Source organism: Plectropomus leopardus, chromosome 6, assembly GCF_008729295.1.
Source record: "Plectropomus leopardus isolate mb chromosome 6, YSFRI_Pleo_2.0, whole genome shotgun sequence".
Classification (NCBI taxonomy): Eukaryota; Metazoa; Chordata; class Actinopteri; order Perciformes; family Serranidae; genus Plectropomus; species Plectropomus leopardus.
The window spans coordinates 27344829-27365077 of NC_056468.1; the positions used below are offsets into that span (position 1 = coordinate 27344829).

The following is a 20249-nucleotide window of genomic DNA, read 5'->3' on the forward strand; positions in this document are numbered from 1 at the left end:
AATATCTCAAGGTGCTCTTGAGATATCGTTTTCACAAGAATAGGATGAATGTGACCTTGACCAAACAAAACCAGACTGTTCATAATAAGTTGCTGTGATCTGTAAATTAACCGCTTCCTTCAAATACCGGTAAGGTATCTCTCTCCCTCTGTACTGCTGCCTGCATGTCTGCAGCTCCACAGAGCAGCATGAAGGTCGAGAGCACTCACTCCACAGCAAAATCTGGGAACCAAAACATCCCCAGAAGTACACCACACAGGAAAAAAAACAACTGCTGGACTTGAATCTTAGTTGACTGAGGGTCTTCAACTGATGATGCGAGTCTCAGACTTTCAAAGCGCAGACCTAGAGTGTGGTTGGTGTCTACTATCCTGATGTGGTGACATTAATGCAAGAGACATTTTGAAAATTATTGTAGAAAATTGTGTTTTGACAATTATTTTGAGATTTTACAATGCAACTTCAATAGAAAAACAATTCTAAAATCCTACTTCCCATGTCTTTGTTTTTCTAAGACTTCTGAAAGATTGATTTAAGACATCTTAATACCAATTAAGGCCTTAGTTTTGAATTCATAAATTAAATTCCTTTTAAGGCTTTTTCACGGGAACCCTGTCTATAAATTTTCCCCATCTCTGTGACTCACCCCTTGACTTGATTGTTGTTTGCACTCTTCATCTGTTTCAGTCTTTCCTTTATCTCTTCCTCTGATGACACAAGCACCAAAAGAACCAAAAGGATCTCTACCATTGCCTACTAACACTGACAGCATTTTCTAAAACAAGAGCCCCTCGTGGACGCAGTCCATTAGGCCCATCCATCCAAACAGACCTGCTTTGTTGAGGTGTTATATCAACAGGGCAACCTCCCCTCCACTCCTCCCCAGCTTCCTTGGGCCCCACAACGGCAGGAGATTGATGTCAACAAGGAATTTTGTCCCACATTTTCTTCTACCTCCTCCAGACCCACCCAGCTCCTGAAAAACACTTGCACCATGCAGCACAGAGGGCCCCAGTGAGGCCTTAACAGGCCTGCTGAGCTGTATTACCCTGCCGCCACCCTCTCTCACCCCTCGCTCTAGCAGTGCCAGAAACACCCTAAGTCACCAAAGTGACACTGTAAACAAGGAGCGCCCCAGAAAACAGCGCTAGCGAATGCAAGTCTGTGTGTGTTTTAAGGAAATGAGCCACCTTGTTCTGTCAACAGAGTGGTTGCTGTGAGAAGAAGGCCAACACGGAGACGTCATTTGTGTACAGTGTCATCGCCAGAAGAGCTGCCAATAGAATTCAGACCAACTAAATTTGGGCTTGTTTCAGGGGTGGTGCTAGTCAAACTTTCACAAGAAGCAAGAACCTGCAATGCAGCTGCTGTCTTTTGAGGTTTGCAGAGTTCAGATAGAGACCGTCAGGGGTCTGCAAGCAGGACGTTTGCAAAATCCAATAAATCTTCCAATAAATCTCTGCAACAATACATAATTTCATTTATCTGTGGGGTAATCTGATTTTGCAATCTAGATCACATACAGACCCTCAGTGACGGACACACTACGGGGCCTTCTCTTCAGACGTCCATCCATGGCTGTAACATTATACACCATGTATTAATATGGGCTTTCATATTTACAAACAACATCCCTTCAAATTCCCTGTGGTATATTTAACAAAATTTGCTGAAGAAAGCTTCAAAGCATATCCTGGCAGCTGAGGCTTGATGTTCCCAAGATGACAAAAATATCAAAACAAATTAAGAAACAAAGCGTCAAAACAAATAATGTGCTTCAGAATAGTTCTGTCTGAGTAGACTAAGCTCTGAACAACAAAGCTTCAATTTCCTCTTTCATCTCATGATATCTGCATTCAATTTGGATGATTTTTCATTTCAATTTACAGATGTAAACTTCAATTAGAGAGCTGTGCATCGCAGGGTTTTTACAACACTGCAAAAAATTAAAATATTACATATAAAAACAATAAATATTTGTTAACTTGTGGTCACATTCAACCATTTCAAACATGAGTAAACTGGTTTGAGTTCTATAAAAACAAGCAAGAAGGGAGTGAGCAACTAAACAACACCTGGCCCAAAAAAAGGCAAGAAAATTACCTGAAAATAAGCACACAAAAAAAGCAAAAAACAAAAACACAGAAAGAAATTACCCCCAAAAGTGCAGAATGTTAGAAAAAATTATATCATTTTGTGTGATGCCTTTTGATAATTTCTTGCAATTTGTGGGACATTTCCTCAGCCATTGCATTTTTACCCAAGTTTTAAAAGAAATCAAACCAATTAGCTCAAGTTTTAAAAGGTTAAATAGGTTGTGAAAAGCATCTAAGGGCAGCACAAGAAAACTGATGTCAAACCTGGTTATATAAGGTTGAAGCCATACAAAGTTCGTTTTCTGAACACCTGAATTAATGAGAACTGTCCATGTGATTCTACTAAACAGAGAGATTGAAGGCAGTTCTAAATGTTAGGGGGTCTCCACGAAGCCATAGTCCCATGTGAAAGATACTTGAGTCGGGGGATTGAAGGACTGTGGCAAGACCTGCAGCGTTACATCCATGCATCACATATGGTATATACAAAACCTTACGCATGACTTCTTGTTTCAATTTAGAGTGACCTGTCTAATAAACATTTAGACATGCTTAAATCATTTAAACATTTCAAAGGGATTACTAAGGATGTAACCAGACCGAGTTTTCCGGAGCAAATTGTTATGGTGGATCAAAGGTTATGACTCAAGTTGAAAAGGTTAGTTTCAAAGTGTTACGGATTACAGTAATCTTAAACATTATTACAACCTTTACTCAGGAAAGAAAAATCTGTCTTTATTTTTATTACCTGCATCTCTCTAATGTAGTTAGCTATTGAAAAATCTACTTTCAGATGACTTCATAACTGCAAAATGTAAAAGCCTAGAATACAGAGAGATGATTTGTTCCACTTTGCAAGGTAATATTATCTTTCACCTCAGTATACTATTTATTACAGTTCAAACTTACCATTGTCAAGAATCTTTCACCTTCTCTTAAATGCACAGCAGTTTTACACTGTTACTGTTCTAACCTGGTGTTGACCTAATGATTGTAAAGCTTCTATAAAACACAAGTTTCACTGAAGTAGCTCCAGTGGCCCAAAACATCTCAAAGCAATGTGCACTGACCCTTAGTAGGGCTTGTTTACTTAGGAAAAAGCTAATGGAAATTCTAATAAATAATGAAGATACATAACATACCGCATGGGTATATAGTGTCTTACAGGAAACCTTTAAAGGATATATGTGCATGTGAGATTTTTTGGGTCCTGTGGAAACAGACAAGGCTGTATGACTGATATAGCCACTTTGTCTGGTAGTGACGTGGGACAAGCTAAAAATGATGACTCCGATAAATGACATTAACTATGTTAACTAAATTTCTTAGAACTTTAAAAAGGTTTCTGGTGATAGAAAAACATCACTTGTGCTTCACTGTACATTTTAAAATTTGAAATATTGAAGCACACACTGTATTAACTAGGGATTCTTTTTTTTCTTTCCTGGTAGCAGAGGCAAACTATCCTGGGAAAAATTACTTAATTTTCAGGAAACCTGAGCTATGGTCAATATGCACTGGATATGTATTTCAAGTGAAAGTAAATACAATAAGTAGGAATATGCTATAACCTTTGGCTTCCAAACCTGGTGATGCACAGGCGGATCTACAACCCATGGGACCCGGGTCGTTCAAAAACTGACAAAGCAACATTCTGAGTATGTTATTAATTACTTACAGAAGCCTTGTGTGCAATAGTCCACCTTCTCTGTCACCCACTTTCTCTCTCTCTCTTTGTCTCTCTCTCTCTCCCTGTCTTTCTGTCTCTCTCTTTCAAGCACACACACACAGACACACACACAGACACACACACAGACACACACACTGATCTTGGACAGCACAGCAGTGCCCACTCCTTGTCTCTGTACTACTACTACTCTACTTGTCTCAGTCCTGAAAACTGTGCCACTGAAAACTGTGCTCCTATAATGCATAAAGGTGTCGGTTCGTGGGTTGGGTGTGGGTGGCTAATAAGTATTAACTGAGTTTTGTTTTCCTGCTCAGAACTGCATCTATGCAGGAGGACGTAAAGGACTTGCGTATTTCTGTAGTGACATTTATTTTGTTTGCATTAGACTATTTGGTTTAGAACGCAAGTTGTTTTTCCTGTTTTCCTCTTATTATATTTCATGGAGGAAAAAAAAGGGAAATGGTTTGGAATGTGTATCTCGGGAAATCCCGTTTCCCAGGATTGAACCCTGGTGTGTACTATATACAAGAAAAATCTGCTGAAGCAGGTATGCAACAAGGTCAACAGAGAGGTAATTCACAATGCAAGCACATGTGCTCCAGATAACCTACATAAATGAGTGTTTGTGTATGTGTTAAGTGTTTTCAGAAGTGCAGCTGGACACACTGTACATAATCCGACACTTTCTCGGGTTCACTCTGAGGTCTTGCTTCAATGCTTCCAGCAACCAGCAACCCCAAGGATGATAAAATAATGGAAATAGGAAGCGGCATATCTTTAATTGTGCTTTTATCCTCAGCTGAGGAGACACACTGCACTTTTACTGGACCACAAAGGCCAGTAAGAGTGGTTTGCCACCTGTTTCTGACATGTACCTTGGTACTTTTAGTGTAACTTTCATTTAATATTAAGCAACTCGGTTCTACACTAGAGCATTTTGACAACCTTCATCAATAAGTAATGTAAACACATAAATATTCCCAAACTTCCTGAAGACAAACCACACACAGGTTAGGGTAAGAAACAGTACTTATCAGTAAACACAACTTGCCTCTGAATTTTGTTACGAAATCACTATGACAAGCAAATCTTATAAATCTCTCCTGCCATTTGGGGGGTTCTGCAGGAGAGTAATGTGTGAGAAAAAATGCTAATTTTCTCATTGTTTTGGAAAAAATAACTCTTAATTTTAGTTACCATCATCACATCACTCAATCAAAAGACACAAAGCTATTTTGGGCACCTTTAAGCACCACTTTGCATGAATAAGTACCTGTTAATAAGCTAACTGTTTGATCTTTAAGGGTCAAACCATGATTTTCATTTGCATGTGCATGCTGTATAAATAATATTCAGCTTATTTCATTCTTAAGATAATATATAATTTTCAAGATGCAAAGTCTCAAAAAGAGGTGAAAGCTCCTTTAAAAGGAACTAAAAGCGATAGCACGGGAATCTGGGGAGAACTGAAAATAAACTCCAGGAAGAGACCCCTGCAGATGTTGAGCAAATGTTTGGTTAACATATAGAGGGTTTGCCCTCTTGCACTCTCCAGTGGTTGAGTGGGCTCACTATTTCCACCCTTTTTTCTATTTCATTTTTAACAGTTGACACTCGATATTAACCGAAGCCAGACTGTTATTAATGAGAACCAGCGAGGGTTATTACTGTTTTCATGAGCCTGACATACAGTGCTGAGGCAAAGAAACAAGGTGTAAAGGAGGTAAAGTCAATGGTTTCTTTCATAGTGCTTCTAAAATTTGGTTTCATTTTAGCAGATTACTCGTGAGTCACTGAACACTAAGCTCCTTCAGTGACACAGCCATGAGTCAGATGATAATATGCACACACAGGCATGTCACACTCATAATGACCATGTAACTTCAAACACACAAATGTATTATAAAGAAAAAACACACTCCTAAGAAACCATGCCAAGTATGAGTATCCAAGACATCTTTTAAACCACTGTTCAATAAAGCCTTTCATTAATTTTGGCACACTGCTTATTTCCAACATGTCTTTATTGTTATTGTCTTATTACTGTCATCTGGTGCTGTATTCTTTTTTTTTCTAATCTTCTGTTTCTTTATACCTCAGTGCAATCTTTTGGGCACTTAGCTGCCAACTTCACATTGTCTGCTTTAGTAATAGTATGTATGTTATTGTTGGGGTTGTCGTTTCTTTGTTTTTCTTGAAATTGCCCAATTTATTCTGCTTAAATCCTGCATTGTTTTGAATCCGGCATCCAACTTTGTAACACTGTTTCAAAAAGTGCATTATAAATAGTTTATGATTATTATTATTTTTATTGCTGATGTTACCCATTTTATAGAGGAAACTGAAATTAGGTCTATCGCAATTCAAAATGAGAAACTGCAACAGTTTGCATGTGTGACAGAAAGACTTTTATGCTGCAGACAAACAAATACAAAAATGCTAAATTGACAATGAATAAAGGGGTTGGGTGATGTCTACTGATTCTGCATATGACTAGGGCTGAATCATCAGTCAGTGACCCCTTAATCAACCGAGAACTTTCACATCATTTTTTTGTTTGTAGTTTTTTTTGTTTGTTTATTTGTTTGTTTATTTGTTTGATTCAGTGTGCAGTGTACTCCTTGGGACAATTTGGTCCCCAGATTTAGCTGCAGAGTAAGTGTTCCTCGGTTTCACACTGGTCTCTTCTACAAACAGACAAAAACCCAGAGTGTTTCTGAGTGAGACAGAGGCAGCTTCCAACAGTGAGAGTGACCTTTCCCAGTCAGGCTCTGAGATAACGCTAAATATGTACGGGCAGAGACAATTAAAAATGAGTACTGCGGTGCTCTCCGAAGTGTGCATGCATTTGGTAAAAATGGTAACATTTTATCCATCTGGAAGCCTACAGTTGGTAGAGGCATCAGAATTGTTACTTTTTAAGCATGCATTGAATGCCATCAGTGCCATCACAAACCGGCGCCCAGTCTTGCTGTGGGGGACTTTTAAATCATCATGTCAGGCTCAATGGTCGATGACTGACAGTCACCGGCAATGGACAATGCCCCAGCCCGATGCATAAATGTCCATATGCCCAACTACTGTATATAGCTCATAGAAAAAGCTTCCTCAGCAACCCCGATGAACTCACTTTATGTAAGTCATTCACTATGAACTGAAATGACCCTTCCAACACGATGCAAAAAAGACCTTAAGGCAACATGCCAGTCTCACGTGTCATCAGTGTTTGCAAACAGTTCAGAAAACATCAATGCTTCCAGAGACTGATGCAATGACCGGTCAAATGAAGCTGAGGACACATCACGCTACAACTGGTGGGTGAGTGCAGGCGGCTCACGGACTGGATTAATTGGCTACGTTATGAGCGCCAACAGAGAGAGCACTGTTGTCGGGCTTAAAGCAAGCAGTTGCTATTTAAAATATCAATAGGATTAGTGGGTTTCCGTGACTATAGTGGCATGTGCTCAAGTGACCAATCCATACGAATTAGTTAAACTAAGTTAAACTGACTCAGGTGGAGTCATTTGAGTTTTTCTCAAATGCATTCAGTTTGTTCACAACAGAAACTGGTACAGAACTTTTCTCTCCAATTTCCCACTGTAGATTTCACATCACTGAGGAGCAGCAACACCGGTGGTCTTGTCTGGAAAATGCAGATGGTCTTCTTTACAGGAATCCATCTTTGTTATCCTTCAGAAACATTAAGTAGGCCTCTAAAGATGGTGTGTGTGTGGTTGTGTGCGTGTGTGTGTGTGTGTGTGTGCTTGAGAGACAGACAGAAAGACAGAGAGAGAGAGAGAGAGAGAGAAGAGAGAGGAAAGTGAGGTTTCAGGTTTTTGAAACTTGAGTGAGCATTGCACAGGGAATGCTATCCATAAGATCCTACTTTGAGAGGCTCCTTCAGCGAGGGAGGTAGAGTGGTAGAGCACCGCTAGTGTAGAGGAGGACAGAGAGAGAGAGAGAGAGAGAGAGAGAAAGCGAGAGAGAGAGGTGGGACAGACTACCCTAGTTCTGCTGTATTTCATTCCTGCCTCCACAAGCAGTGATTAATTCTGTCCTGAGGGGAGGTGGTGACATGACCTACTACTCCATGACTACTACATGACATTTCTACTATATTCTAACTATTACATCCTGTCTGTTGGTGGCAAACTGCTACTCGAGACAACAGAAAAAAAAAGACTGGAACAGACTGGAACAAAAGATGTGTAATCATGTGGCTCTGCGTTGGCCTGTCCTGGAAAGATGCTCAGTGAGAAGTACATTGCTTCCTACTCAGTCTACATAGAGAGAAGATTAGAAACACAAAACCTGCCCAACACAATATAGAGTCTGCAACTCTAAAGACAAAAAATGGATGTAACTGGAGTAAGAATTGAACTCAGTGCTAATATAGTTTTTAAAGCTATCAGACAGGCTACTTGTCAAATGACATGTATAGGGCTGTACCTGACTCAGAATTATGGCACTCGAAACAGATTTGTCTGTTCAATATGAATATTCAACAATTAATTTTGTTTTTCATGTAAATAGCCTGAGACTGTACCATCCTAAGTTGGCTATATTAAGTTGCTGTGAGCTGCAAATTCACCACTATTAAGCAGAGGGCTTCTCCTCTCTCCTGCTCTGTAGCTCCTAAAGAATAGCATGAAAGTCAAGAGCACTCATTCTGCAGCAAAATCTGGGAACCAATTTGTCCCCAGAAGTACACTGCACTGCATGCTGACCTAAGGAGCGGGGAAAAAAAACCACCAGACTGCTCGACTTGAAGCAACCCCAGTCAACTGAGGGTATCCAACTGATGATTCGAATCTCCAACTTTCATGGGGAAGCTCTAACATTTGACATATTGAAATTGGAGCTATGATAATCAGAAATCATATCCTTTATTTTGAAGATTAAATGATAAACACTGGGAATAACTGAGATAAAGCAGGCGCCCCATGTACTAAGGCCAAGTCCTTGCCACAGCGGTCAGGGGTTCGACCCCAGCCTCAGCCCTTTGCTGCATGTCATTCCCTCTCTTTCCCCCTTTCACACTTACTCTCTGTCCTATCCATTCAAGGCCAAAAAAGCCCCAAATATACACATATATATATATATATATATTAAAAAAAAAAGACAATCATTGACCTGCCAAACAAATAACATCACAATCTAAAACTTCAACAGGGGGGAGGGGTTTAGGGGATCTGTGTTCCAGGGCTTAGAGGCTGTTTCATGGACCATTTACAAGGATAAAGGATAAAAAGCAAGCATAAAAAGCAAGCATATTGGGAGCACATGACCTGCCTGTTCTCTAACCCCGTGAAACAGATGATTGTTGAATAATGTACCACAGATGCAAATTATGACAAATAACTTGACACATTTTTCCAGACAGCCAGATCTAGATTATGGTTGTGATAGATGCTAGATAAAACCCACAAAACCATGAGAGTGTTTCACCCCATTTTTCTGTCCACAGAACGAGGCTGCAGGCTGAAGTGAGAGTCTCTTTTAATGGGATATTTATAAATAGCAGGTTTGTGCATTGACTCCTTTTCAGGCAAGAGCAGAGGTTTACTGCTGCCTGAGCACACTGAACTCTGACACAGTTTTTTCTCAGAGGTGAGAATTAGGATAAATGCAGTTCACATAACCCCGTCGAAATTAATATACATTTTTACAATGCTCAAAGATCCATCATTACTAAAAGTGCATGTCATCCAAGAGAGACAATAAAAACATATGGATGGTTAAAGTTATCATAATGAGATTTTAAGTGTGTTGATGGATCCGCGTCGTCATCTCTTCACAGAGTAATATTACAAGTTAACATTCCACCTTAAAAGTTGCAGTCAATTGGTACAGCATTTTGTTTTGTTTTCCTCAGTCAACAGCTGCTGCGAGAGGCTACAAAACAACATTATATTTTATAGTTAGAGTTTACTTATGTATTGTCATGGAATGAACAGTTGTTAAACAAGCCACGGCTCAGCCACTGACCAAAGAATGGACTGCTGGGTTTCTAGTTCCACTGTTTAGTACCACATCCATAAACTAGATACCCCAAGCAGAGGGGTTACGAAAAATGGGGATGGTTGCAAAGATACTAAAGGTACCATCCACAACTTTTCACAATGGAAATACAAAAAATGAACTGAATCAAACTGATCTAACTAACTTATGCTCTAAGGTAATAGTCATCATGGGCAGCCCCTGACTATTACACAAGTCTGAAACCAAAATGCTACTTGGCCGGCCATTGTACCCAAGCAGCGCCTTAGCTTTTCAGTTATTACCCTCATGAGCCTCCAAGTATCTGTGCAAACCTGTGGAGTCCCCAGGTAGCACCCTTTCCCTCAGTAACATGTTGGGGGCTGTATCATTATACTCATAGGGTGTCTCTAACTCAAGGCAGCTCTAGAGAGTTGGAGTAGCATCAAGTGCTGAATTCATAAAGTCTATTAAATTATGAGATGGACAATATTATAAAAGTCATGATGATGCACACTGTAGTTAGGACTCAGCTCGGAAACCACCCACTTTTGACAACACAATAAACTGTTGAACACAGAGTGCAAATGGATAGAGCCATCCATGTGTATGTTTATACTTAATTACTGGTGGGTATGTGTCTGAATGTGTACAATTAATAAATGCAAAACTGCTTTGTATTAGCTGCAGTTCTCAATTGTGAATTAACTGAAGTTAACTGCAGTTAAAGATGCATGGAATGGAGTAAATTAAAATTAGCACAGTAAAATGGGCTAGGTTACCTGATTTGGCGTCCTTGCAGCAGGCTTGTCCTGGTGGTTGGCGAGGATGAGGAAAGGCAGTGTGCAGAGCTGCGGGTGCTGCAGGGCCGAGTGGAGCTCATTACGTGCTGCCTCGAGGTCCTCATCCGATGAGGCACTGTCCAATACGAAGACTACACCCTGTGACCCCTGGTAGTAACGACTCCAGTATTTCTTGATGTTGTCAGCTCCTGTGGACGGACGTGATGTCATTAAATGTGTCAACTCAGAGGAGTAGTCATTGTCATGAAATGCAGGGCAGAAATGCCAACAACTCCTGTGGTAGACTGGTGTACATCATTAAAAAATAATCTCATCTCTGATAATCTCTGATCTCATAATTGTCAGTATATAAATAGCTCCAGTACAAAAACAATGGCATATGTCTTGTTTTTTTTAAATCAAGTAATTAATGCTATAAAGTTTATAATGATGTTCAATCATTTAGGCAAAATGAATCATGATACATCCAATTTTAAAGGTCAAACATCCACCTCACTTGATTTGGGTACAACCAAAACCACTAAGCTTTGCGGTATGAAGTTGTTGTTGTTGAAGTTGATGTTTTCAAGGCCACACTGACTGAGTTCACATTGAACGACATATAGTTCCCCTATTGTGTGCTGATTTAAGAACTTCCATTCACAATGGTTTGGTTCACAGCAACTGCATTTGTTAGTGTAAGTAATTTAAGCACGAGACCTACACGTACAATAAATGAGTTGTGTCCATTTTGTCCTTTGGCTTGATGTCAGTGTAGGCAATGCTTTTGTAAGGGAACCACATTTACATAAAGTTTCTTTAGAGATTGGGCACTTGCTAAGGATCTGGCCAAATCCCACCTGCTCCCTATGATTGTTAGATGTCAACCAATAACCATTTCTCACTTGTAGCAAAACATTGAGTAGTAAAGCTTAGTGGCAAGAGCTCACTGCATATGACTTTTCCTCAGCAGAATAATTTGAGGGCATAAAGTCCATTTACAACCTTCAGCAACCATACCCCTGTCTAAAAAGAACACCTAACAGGGAATATCATTTTTCAATCCAAATATCAGACAAAAGAATCACAGGAGATTCACAAAAGGACTGCACAGCTTTTGCAGCCGCCAAACTTGCACAAATTAGATAAAAAGAAACCATGTAATTCCCAAAAACCCACAAAGGTTAAAATGCACCCTTAACCATGCTGCCAAGCAAATAGCGTCTTGCAGCTCCTGTGCTGTTTGCACATTTTTAAACTGGTAAGTATGCACACATTTGGCAAAAAATTGCCCCCTTTCTATGCAAATATACCTCAGTTCAAAAGTATTCCAATTCAAAAAGATCATTGCTAACAGCCCAGCCGGTCATACCAAAGTCGGTAAACATTGACGCTTTTTCAGTGATATCGGTGTAAGATACCAATGCCAAAAGCCACCTTTCACATTAGGAAGGAGGGGCGGTGCATGGGTCCAACAAACCAGGCCTAGCGTTCACATGATGTTCTTTCCTAAACCTAACCCTCTGTGCCTTTGTAACCTAATCCTAACCATCTGCTTTTGTTGACATCCCAACATAGATTGCCATATTCTTGTGTTGCCTATACATAACCATGTGCTTTTGTTGCAGCATCCCGTAATGTCAACATCAGATGCAGGAGGATGCCTAGAGTGTAATATGTAGACGCAGAAGTCCACTGAAAAAGCAGCAATATGTGATGTCTTGGGATGAGAAGGTGTCGAACAGCCTCATGCAGTTACATTGAAATTACAAGCATCTTCTAAGAGGATGTTAAATCCCAGTTACAGTTTCAGTCAAAAGTTATGGGTTAATGTCTTGCCCGCAAACTGGACACCTACAGTACACATACACAACCTTTTTTCCTTTGTCATATTACATTTAAGTCCATGACAAAAAAGGGTTCTCGTGAGGTTAGGAATGACTACCAGATGACAGCTTCTGTTGCCACCTTCTCTTCATTGATGTTGACAAACTTACTCAACACCACAAACCATGATATGCTCATCACATCCTCCATGTTACTCATGTTCCTTTAGTGCTGGGACATCTTGCTCCTCTTGGGACTTTTGGAATCAACTGAATTTGACTAAGAGCAAGAAAGTATAAATTACAAGCCAACGATAGGTGAATTGTTTTTTTCTTTTATGATAAAAAAAATTTAAATAACTTTGAATAAAAGTTGTATTTTTATTCCCTCATTTAAAATGGCGATAAATTTCAAAACCGTGTACTGAATGTAGATATCTTCCTTACGATGTTCAAGTAAGACAGGAAGGAGGGGAAAGATTTTACAACTAAGAACCAGCCATGTGCATCAACAAGTCCCCTTCACTCAAGTCAACACAGTATTGGCTATTATACTTTCAGATTTATATCCCCTATTATAAAAAGAAAACAACTTGTCTTGTTGAGTGCTCTTGGACTTACACTCCAGTAACTCAGTTGAATTGTGTCCTTTTCACAACATGTTTTCCATTAAAACCATTCAACAATGTTTTTTCTCCATGCTCACCAAACTTGTCAGCACCACATACACACGACTACAAAGGCTCTGATCACATACGCAAGTACATGTATTTTACGAGGTTGTACTTTCTCTGGTTAAAATTATCCTCCTCCGTCTGGTGAGGTTACTTCCTTTGCAATCATGTGAACTGTTGTTTTGTTATTGTTGCTCATAGTAAGGTAACTGCCAAGAAGTGACGAACTGTGAGGCTGGCAAATGTTTAAACATCACGAAGTGCTCTCAATGACATTTACCTCCCTCCCCTCATACTCTGCCTCCCTTCCTCCCTTCTGTCTTTCCTCCCCCACTCTTTCTACTCACACCTCTCACTGGAGTGGAAAGCTATCAGACAAAGTGGCACTTGAGAGATTGACTAGGAAGTTTCTCTCATCTTTGCCTGGAAATGGTGGAATGTCCGTCACATCTCATTGGCAACTTCTGCCACCTATTGGCCTGACGGGAGGTTTTCCAAACATGACGTCATGATTCTTGTGGGGATGCTGGCAGCCTTACTACAAATCATTAATCAAATAAGTGCACTATGAACAAGACCTCATTCCTGAGCTCATTTTTCTGCCTTCCTTTCCACTTTTCAAACACGTCAATACTTTGATGTAGCTCTGCATAAAGCTTGAAATGAAATAATTTTAAAAAGCATGTTTGATACTTAAAGTTTTCACTGAGATGCAATTAAATTAATGTCAACAGTGCAGCACGCGGTAAAAATAGCACGTCAGTGAAAGTCATTTCTCTTACTGACCCTGTCAAGCATGGATGTAGCACAAAAAAACCTGGGCCTTATGAATAAGCAGTTTCTGTGGGCCTTCCCCACCCTTCCTCTCTTGATATGATCTTTTTCATGCACTTTTTTTGACTAAGTCAGTTTGATTTCTTTCTTGGTGCTCCAGCAGAGTATGCAGTCATTCACTTTTTAAAGTTCAATCATTATACCAATATATTTATCCATTTTTAAGATTATTTCCTGGGGTTTTTTGCCTTTATTAGATGGGACAGATCAAATGTGAAAGGGGAGTCAAATCAAGTCAAGTCCATTTTATTTATAAAGCCCATTATCACAAATCAGTTTGCCTCCCCACAAAAAAAACCCTGTAAAGGGGGGGGGAATCGAACCTGCGACGCTGTACTGTTTCATATACATCTTATGTCTGCCTCTAACTCAAGTCAGAAATTTTATTTTCCAGAATAACCATCAACATCCTTTCCTGGACTTGGTGGACCTGGATGTTAGTAATGGCAAGAGGGCAACAATTTCCGGTCAGGACAAAATGTCATAAAACATATGTTGTGGCTGCATTACATAAATGTCTACTGAGGCTAACCTTGGCCAAAGAAATCAATGTTTTTTTCTTTTCCATGATGGATTTAGTCTCTGTTTGAGTTATTAAAAAGTGATACAAAAAGGTTCACCAGCTATAGTGTATTTTCTCTTGAGTTATTTGGGGGGAATAGGCAAAAAAAATATTTTTTTTACCACCAGTGTTTGGGCAGATTGTTCATTGAATGGTAAATGGTCTGCACTTGCATAGCACTTTTCAAGTCTTCCCACCACTCAAAGCGCTTTTACACTACATACCTTACATTCAAACACACATTCACACACTGGTGGCCCGAAGCCACCATACATCGTATCACCTGCTACTCAGTCACCTTTCACAGGCACTCACACTCCAATGATGCAGCATCAGGAGCAATTTGGGGTTCAGTATCTTGCCCAAGGATACTTCGACATGTTGACTGAGGGAGCCACGATTCGATCTGCTGACCTTCCAAATTGAGGATGACCCGCTCTCCCTCTGAACCACAGCTGCATATCCCATAAAACTCCACCAAATCTCTCTTGAAAATATCTACAATATCTTTACACATAAATGGACTATATATAGAAGCAGTACACAAGTAAACTTAAAGAAGAGCCCAAATAAATTGTGTTTCAGTATGACTTAAACACAATACTAATTTGTAGCTGTAAATGTCTTTTTATGCCCTCTGCATGAGAAAAAAAAGTTAATCACTGCTTCTGTGTAATTTCAACAATTCTGACAATATTACATTGCGGAAAAAAACAAGTGTATGTCCGTTTTTGGCGTCAGCGTGTAACCCTCTCTGGGATCAAAGGAATGGAAATCCGATCTGAGGAAAACACCTCGCCCACCCCACCCATCCCTCACTCTCTCACTCAACACCGAGCATGACTATTTAAACTCTCTGTAGCAAAGGAAGACAAGCTGAAACCTAAAGTATGATTACTTATTCAGTACAGCATATGAATGCTTAATCTGTACGCATGGTTAGAGGTCTTGGAAACATGAATCGTAATGAGTGTAGATGCTTCATAGACATTTGATGATTCATTGCATATGCACGGCCAACTGCTACAGGCCACTGTAATGTGAAACGCTTACCAGGGCATCCACTCATTACTGATGCAGCAATTTTCCCTGTCCATAAAATATTTCTTAGGATTCTGTCTCAGTTGTGTTGTCAGACAGTAAACATTCACATAGCTTTGTGCTTTTTAGGTCAAGATAAGTGAAACATCTCGCTGTGGTGTTTAGTGCTGAGACAATTAGCCGATTAACCAATCAACAGAAATTTAATCAGCAGCTACTTTGATAGTCAATTCATTGTTTAAGTCATTTTTCAATCAAAGATGACAAGTAATTCTTAGATACAGCTTTTAATAGACTTGATACTCTTCCTTGTCTTTTGTAACAGTACATCGATTATCGGAGGATTTTGGAATGGTGCTCAAGAAAAAACCTTTTTGGAGAAGTCATCTAGGGCTTCAGGAAATCTTCACTATTTTTGACATTTTATCCAAAAAGCAATAAGTCAATCAATTGATTAATTGGCGCAATTTTGTACAAAAATAATAGTCAAAATTCTCAGATTCAAGCTTCTCAAATACTGTCAACAATCAGTGAAAAAGAAGTCAGACCAGACGTGGGGCAGGACATTGGCTGTTTATATACAAATATATGTATTACAAATATATTTGGTGCGATTTATTTGATTATCACTATTTAGGCAAAGTCCAATTTGACGATGGATTGAGCGGTTAGGGACAAAAAATGTAGCTCAGAACATGTGAAAATACAGAGAATAGTAAAATTTAAAGATTCTCTGGAAGTCGAGAGAATGGAAAAAGCAGATGCCTGCAGTGGCAATGGTGTTTCAGTGATCAAGTTACATTTGTCTTTACCGAACTGTGACTATGAATTCATAAACAAAACTCTGAGGAAACTGCCAACAAAATATAAGCAAACATTACTTTATTACACTGTTAAAATGAAAAGCAGACAGTCTTCTGTAGAACATCCTCTGAATTCACATTTTCTTTCAGTTGTGTTAAATGGCTGGTGTTTCTGACAGCCTGTGATGGTCTACATGTCAAAAATATCAACAATGTTGAAACACACTACCCGCTATTTGCATTTGGTCTAAATTAGGCTACTGTTGAGGCTCGTTCTGTTTGTTGTCGGGCATCGATGCAGGTATGGTTTCAGATTCACAGTCAGCTTGAACAGCACTTTCTCACACGTCTGCCTCCTATCGTCATGCTTTATGCCAGCTTTTACCTTGAACAAAACGTAAACATGTTGCTAATCAGGTCTTTTTTCATTCTCTTCAGTTGAAAAACTGAAAGCAACCTTCTTTGAAGTCTCCCTAACGAAAAACAGACCGTGTTTTTTTTTTTCTGAACAAAACAGCTACAATATGGTGATGGGAGGGAGAGCTGCGACCAGCGAGGGAGGCCCCTTGTAATAAAGTTTGCTTACTTCATTGAGGAATGAGCTGGGGCTGGAGTTGGAGTGAGGTGGAAAACACTTCAGCTGTTGATAAACCCATCAACCTGCAGTCTCAGCAGTGTCTGTTTTTAAGTAAACAGTTCCTGTGTGCGGCCGAGTCTCAAACACACATCAGACCCCCTCGTTTATGCACATAATTGACAAATCTGGCTTACAGATTTGTTGCACATCATAATATCTGAGATCAGTTTGGTTTTTGTTCTTTGCGACCAAGCACCCCTGCTTCTCATTGCCATTTTGTCATGTGCCACTGAGACTGACACAGCTGTCTGTGGTTATAGAGAAGTAATGTGACTGGTTTAAAATGTAATGATTAGTCATCACAGCCTCTCTATTTATATTCCCCTGAACCCGACCCACATATGGGCGGCTGTGCCCCTGTAATATCAAGAGCACATGTATATGTCCTCATTGTTATCGCACACTTCACGCAGCACTTTGCAAATGCATTATTAAAATTCAATACTTAGAAATTTCAACTTCAAGAGTTGGTTTGGCTAATGCATTATCAAGATATTAATGGTCTGTCCCTTATGGTATCCATGATGCACCATTCACCCACTATCAACAAAAAAAACCAACATCAAACGCGGTAATATCCTTGAATGAGGCCTCAAATAGAGATCAGTTACACGTTTGTCTCTGAACTCCAATATCAGAACCGTCTGCAACTGCCTGCATCTGCTTAAAACCCAAAAGACAATTTACAAATTATTTCACTTTTGGTCAAATCTTTTCCAACGCATAGAAAAAGCTTCCCGGTTGGGCAAAGTAGCACATGCTGTGGTCCTATTTGACAGTAATATAAACCACATTGGGGCTGCCATGACTACAATGTAGTGGTTTTGCTCTGAGACGTGCTCGCATACTTCCTTTGCCTGTAGGTGGTCACAGACAACGGGTACATTTTCTGTGATGTTCTTGCGTCTTGCTCACCGTCAAATGCTTTCTGTATGTGTATGACGGAACATATGTACCAAGAAGTAGGGATATATATATATATATATATATATATATATACACACACACACAGTATATATATATATATATATACACACACACACAGTATATAGTATATATATAATATATATATATATAATATATATACGAACACACGCATACACAAATTTTCTTGTCACATTTTGGGGGTTTTTTTTTGCGACTTTCTGCACATTTCTTGCCAAGTTGCTCATTGCCTCTTCTCCATGTTTTCATAAGACACCAAAACCAAATGTCTCAGGTTCCACAAGTTTAAATGCTTGTTAAGGGCATCTGAACAAGGCACAACAAAACTGATGTCCAGGTTCTAAAGGACTAATAGGGGTTATTATAATCCTGATCCTATAATATACCTTTTAATCTTAACTTTTTTAAAAGATCTGCTTCAAAAGCATTTTACTATAGTGCATTTAGCAGTTAGTTTTGTTTTCCAATCAAAGTTTTGAAGTCTGAACGCGCTCTGCAGAATGTTCAGTGTGACAGTGGCACTCAAGTCACACAGTATACAAGCTAACAGCGCTGATGACAGGTCCTTAATGTGCAACAACAGTTTTTTAGATATCAACAAAAGCCAGAGACTGTATCGTATCAACTTGCTGTGAGCTGTAAATTCACCACTTCTTTACCTCACGGTGCAGTCTCTCTCTCTCCCTCCATGCCGCAAAGTGAATGTGGCAAATGCAAAGAGTAGCGAGAAAGTCAAGAGCACTCACTCCGCAGCAAAGTCCGAGGACCAAAACGTCCCAAGAAGTACACCGCACAGGAGAAAATACCTCAGTCGACTGAAGCTCTTCAAATGATGATTCGAGTCTCCCACTTTAAAGGGGCCCTAGGCCAATTGCAAACAACAAGGTGAATATTGGCCGATACCGATGTGGGGCCAATCAGTCGGTGCATCCCTACCAAGATCTGCAGTGACAGGTTCAAATGTACAAAAAAACGATCACATTTACACACAGTGCATGCATCACATGTTCATCAATAGTCTTGCACACACATAGATGCTCATCTACAAATTGAAGCACATAAACCTTTAAATTGGCTTTTTGAGGCAAATCTGTTCTTAGTAATGGTCTAATTTCCAAAATACTGGCAAACACAAAAGTATTGTAAAGCCTGGCGACAAATACTGTCTAAACAAGAATATTACATGTGCACATATCTACTTCAAATCAAAAGCCTCCACAGCAGTGAGTGGTGATTATTAGAACCGCTTCTTCATCAGCTGTCATTGCGTGGTATGAATGCACACTGTGAAATGGCCCGTCTAGACTTGACGTCATGTCACTGTCCAGACATATACACACACACTCATGCACACACTTAATAGATTCCTCCCTGTGTCCCCGGAGTTGCCCTTCCCACCTAATCCCCGTACCTGGCACCAGCTGGGCACCAAATCCCTGTCAGACAGAAGATCGGCAGATGCAAAACTCTAAATGTCGACAAAACTGAAAAGACTTCATTTCGCTTTACTTAAATTAGTACAGGGAGTACTCGTTTTATAATGCCGATGCACAGTTTTGCTGCAGAGTTGCTGCTCCGCTGATTAAATGAATGGTGGTTTCATCTCTTCATGCTGGGAATCTTAAAATGAAACTGTACAATTCTCTCTGGGTATCTGTTTGATTCCAGAATGAATTTGTAGATTACTTCTAAGTAAGTCAGTAATACACGGTACAGGTACAGGTGATTTTTCCTTGCTGTGGCAGTGTGCAGAGTGCCTTTAGAGAACAACATGATCTTCCACCTGGATTTCTATACCATCCTCTACAATATTAAACCAAGGTTGAAATGTCTAATGTCCGTTAGTGAGAAGTTACACTGCAACTTGATGATGGCTCAAACAAAGGACAGACTCCGTGGTGAGAGACCACACAGCTGGTCTTTTAGCGTGTACAAATAATCTGCTGCTCAGCTGTGGAAACCCATTTTTTTAGACTTATTCGTTTCAGCTTAAGCTTCAGCTCGACTTTAGGTTTAGTTGTTTTGCTCTTTTATCCTGCCACACTGCTGTCACTACAATACTTTTGACATAAAATACATGTGTGTTAAATACAAACAGAGTTTCTTAAGGAAGAATTTAGTTGTATGCACTGTGTTTTTCTTAATCCTTAACTGCAATTAACCCTTTGAACTCAGCATTAGAAATGGTCTGCCAATGCCTATAGTGATATTTTTGCTTAATTTAATGTAATTTCTTGGGAGTGTCTTCAAATACTTCATATCTGTTGAATCTGTAGAGCCTAAGCTTAAGTGTTATGTGAGTCAGTAAAATATAATAACTGATTAATGTATTGAAATTGTGTCACACCCCATAAGTGATTTGAACTAGGTACATTTTTTT

At 39.6% G+C, this 20249-nt stretch overlaps 1 protein-coding gene across 2 annotated transcripts in view; it reads right to left on the reverse strand.

Annotated features, from left to right (window-relative positions):
* LOC121943894 (ADP-ribosylation factor-like protein 15) overlaps positions 1–20249 on the reverse strand; it is a 135498-nt gene that overhangs the window by 55251 nt on the left and 59998 nt on the right. For both annotated transcript variants that reach the window (XM_042487491.1, XM_042487490.1), the window contains exon 4: positions 10548–10756. In XM_042487491.1, the coding sequence (XP_042343425.1) occupies positions 10548–10756 (209 nt within the window). The remainder of the gene's footprint in view (positions 1–10547; positions 10757–20249) is intronic.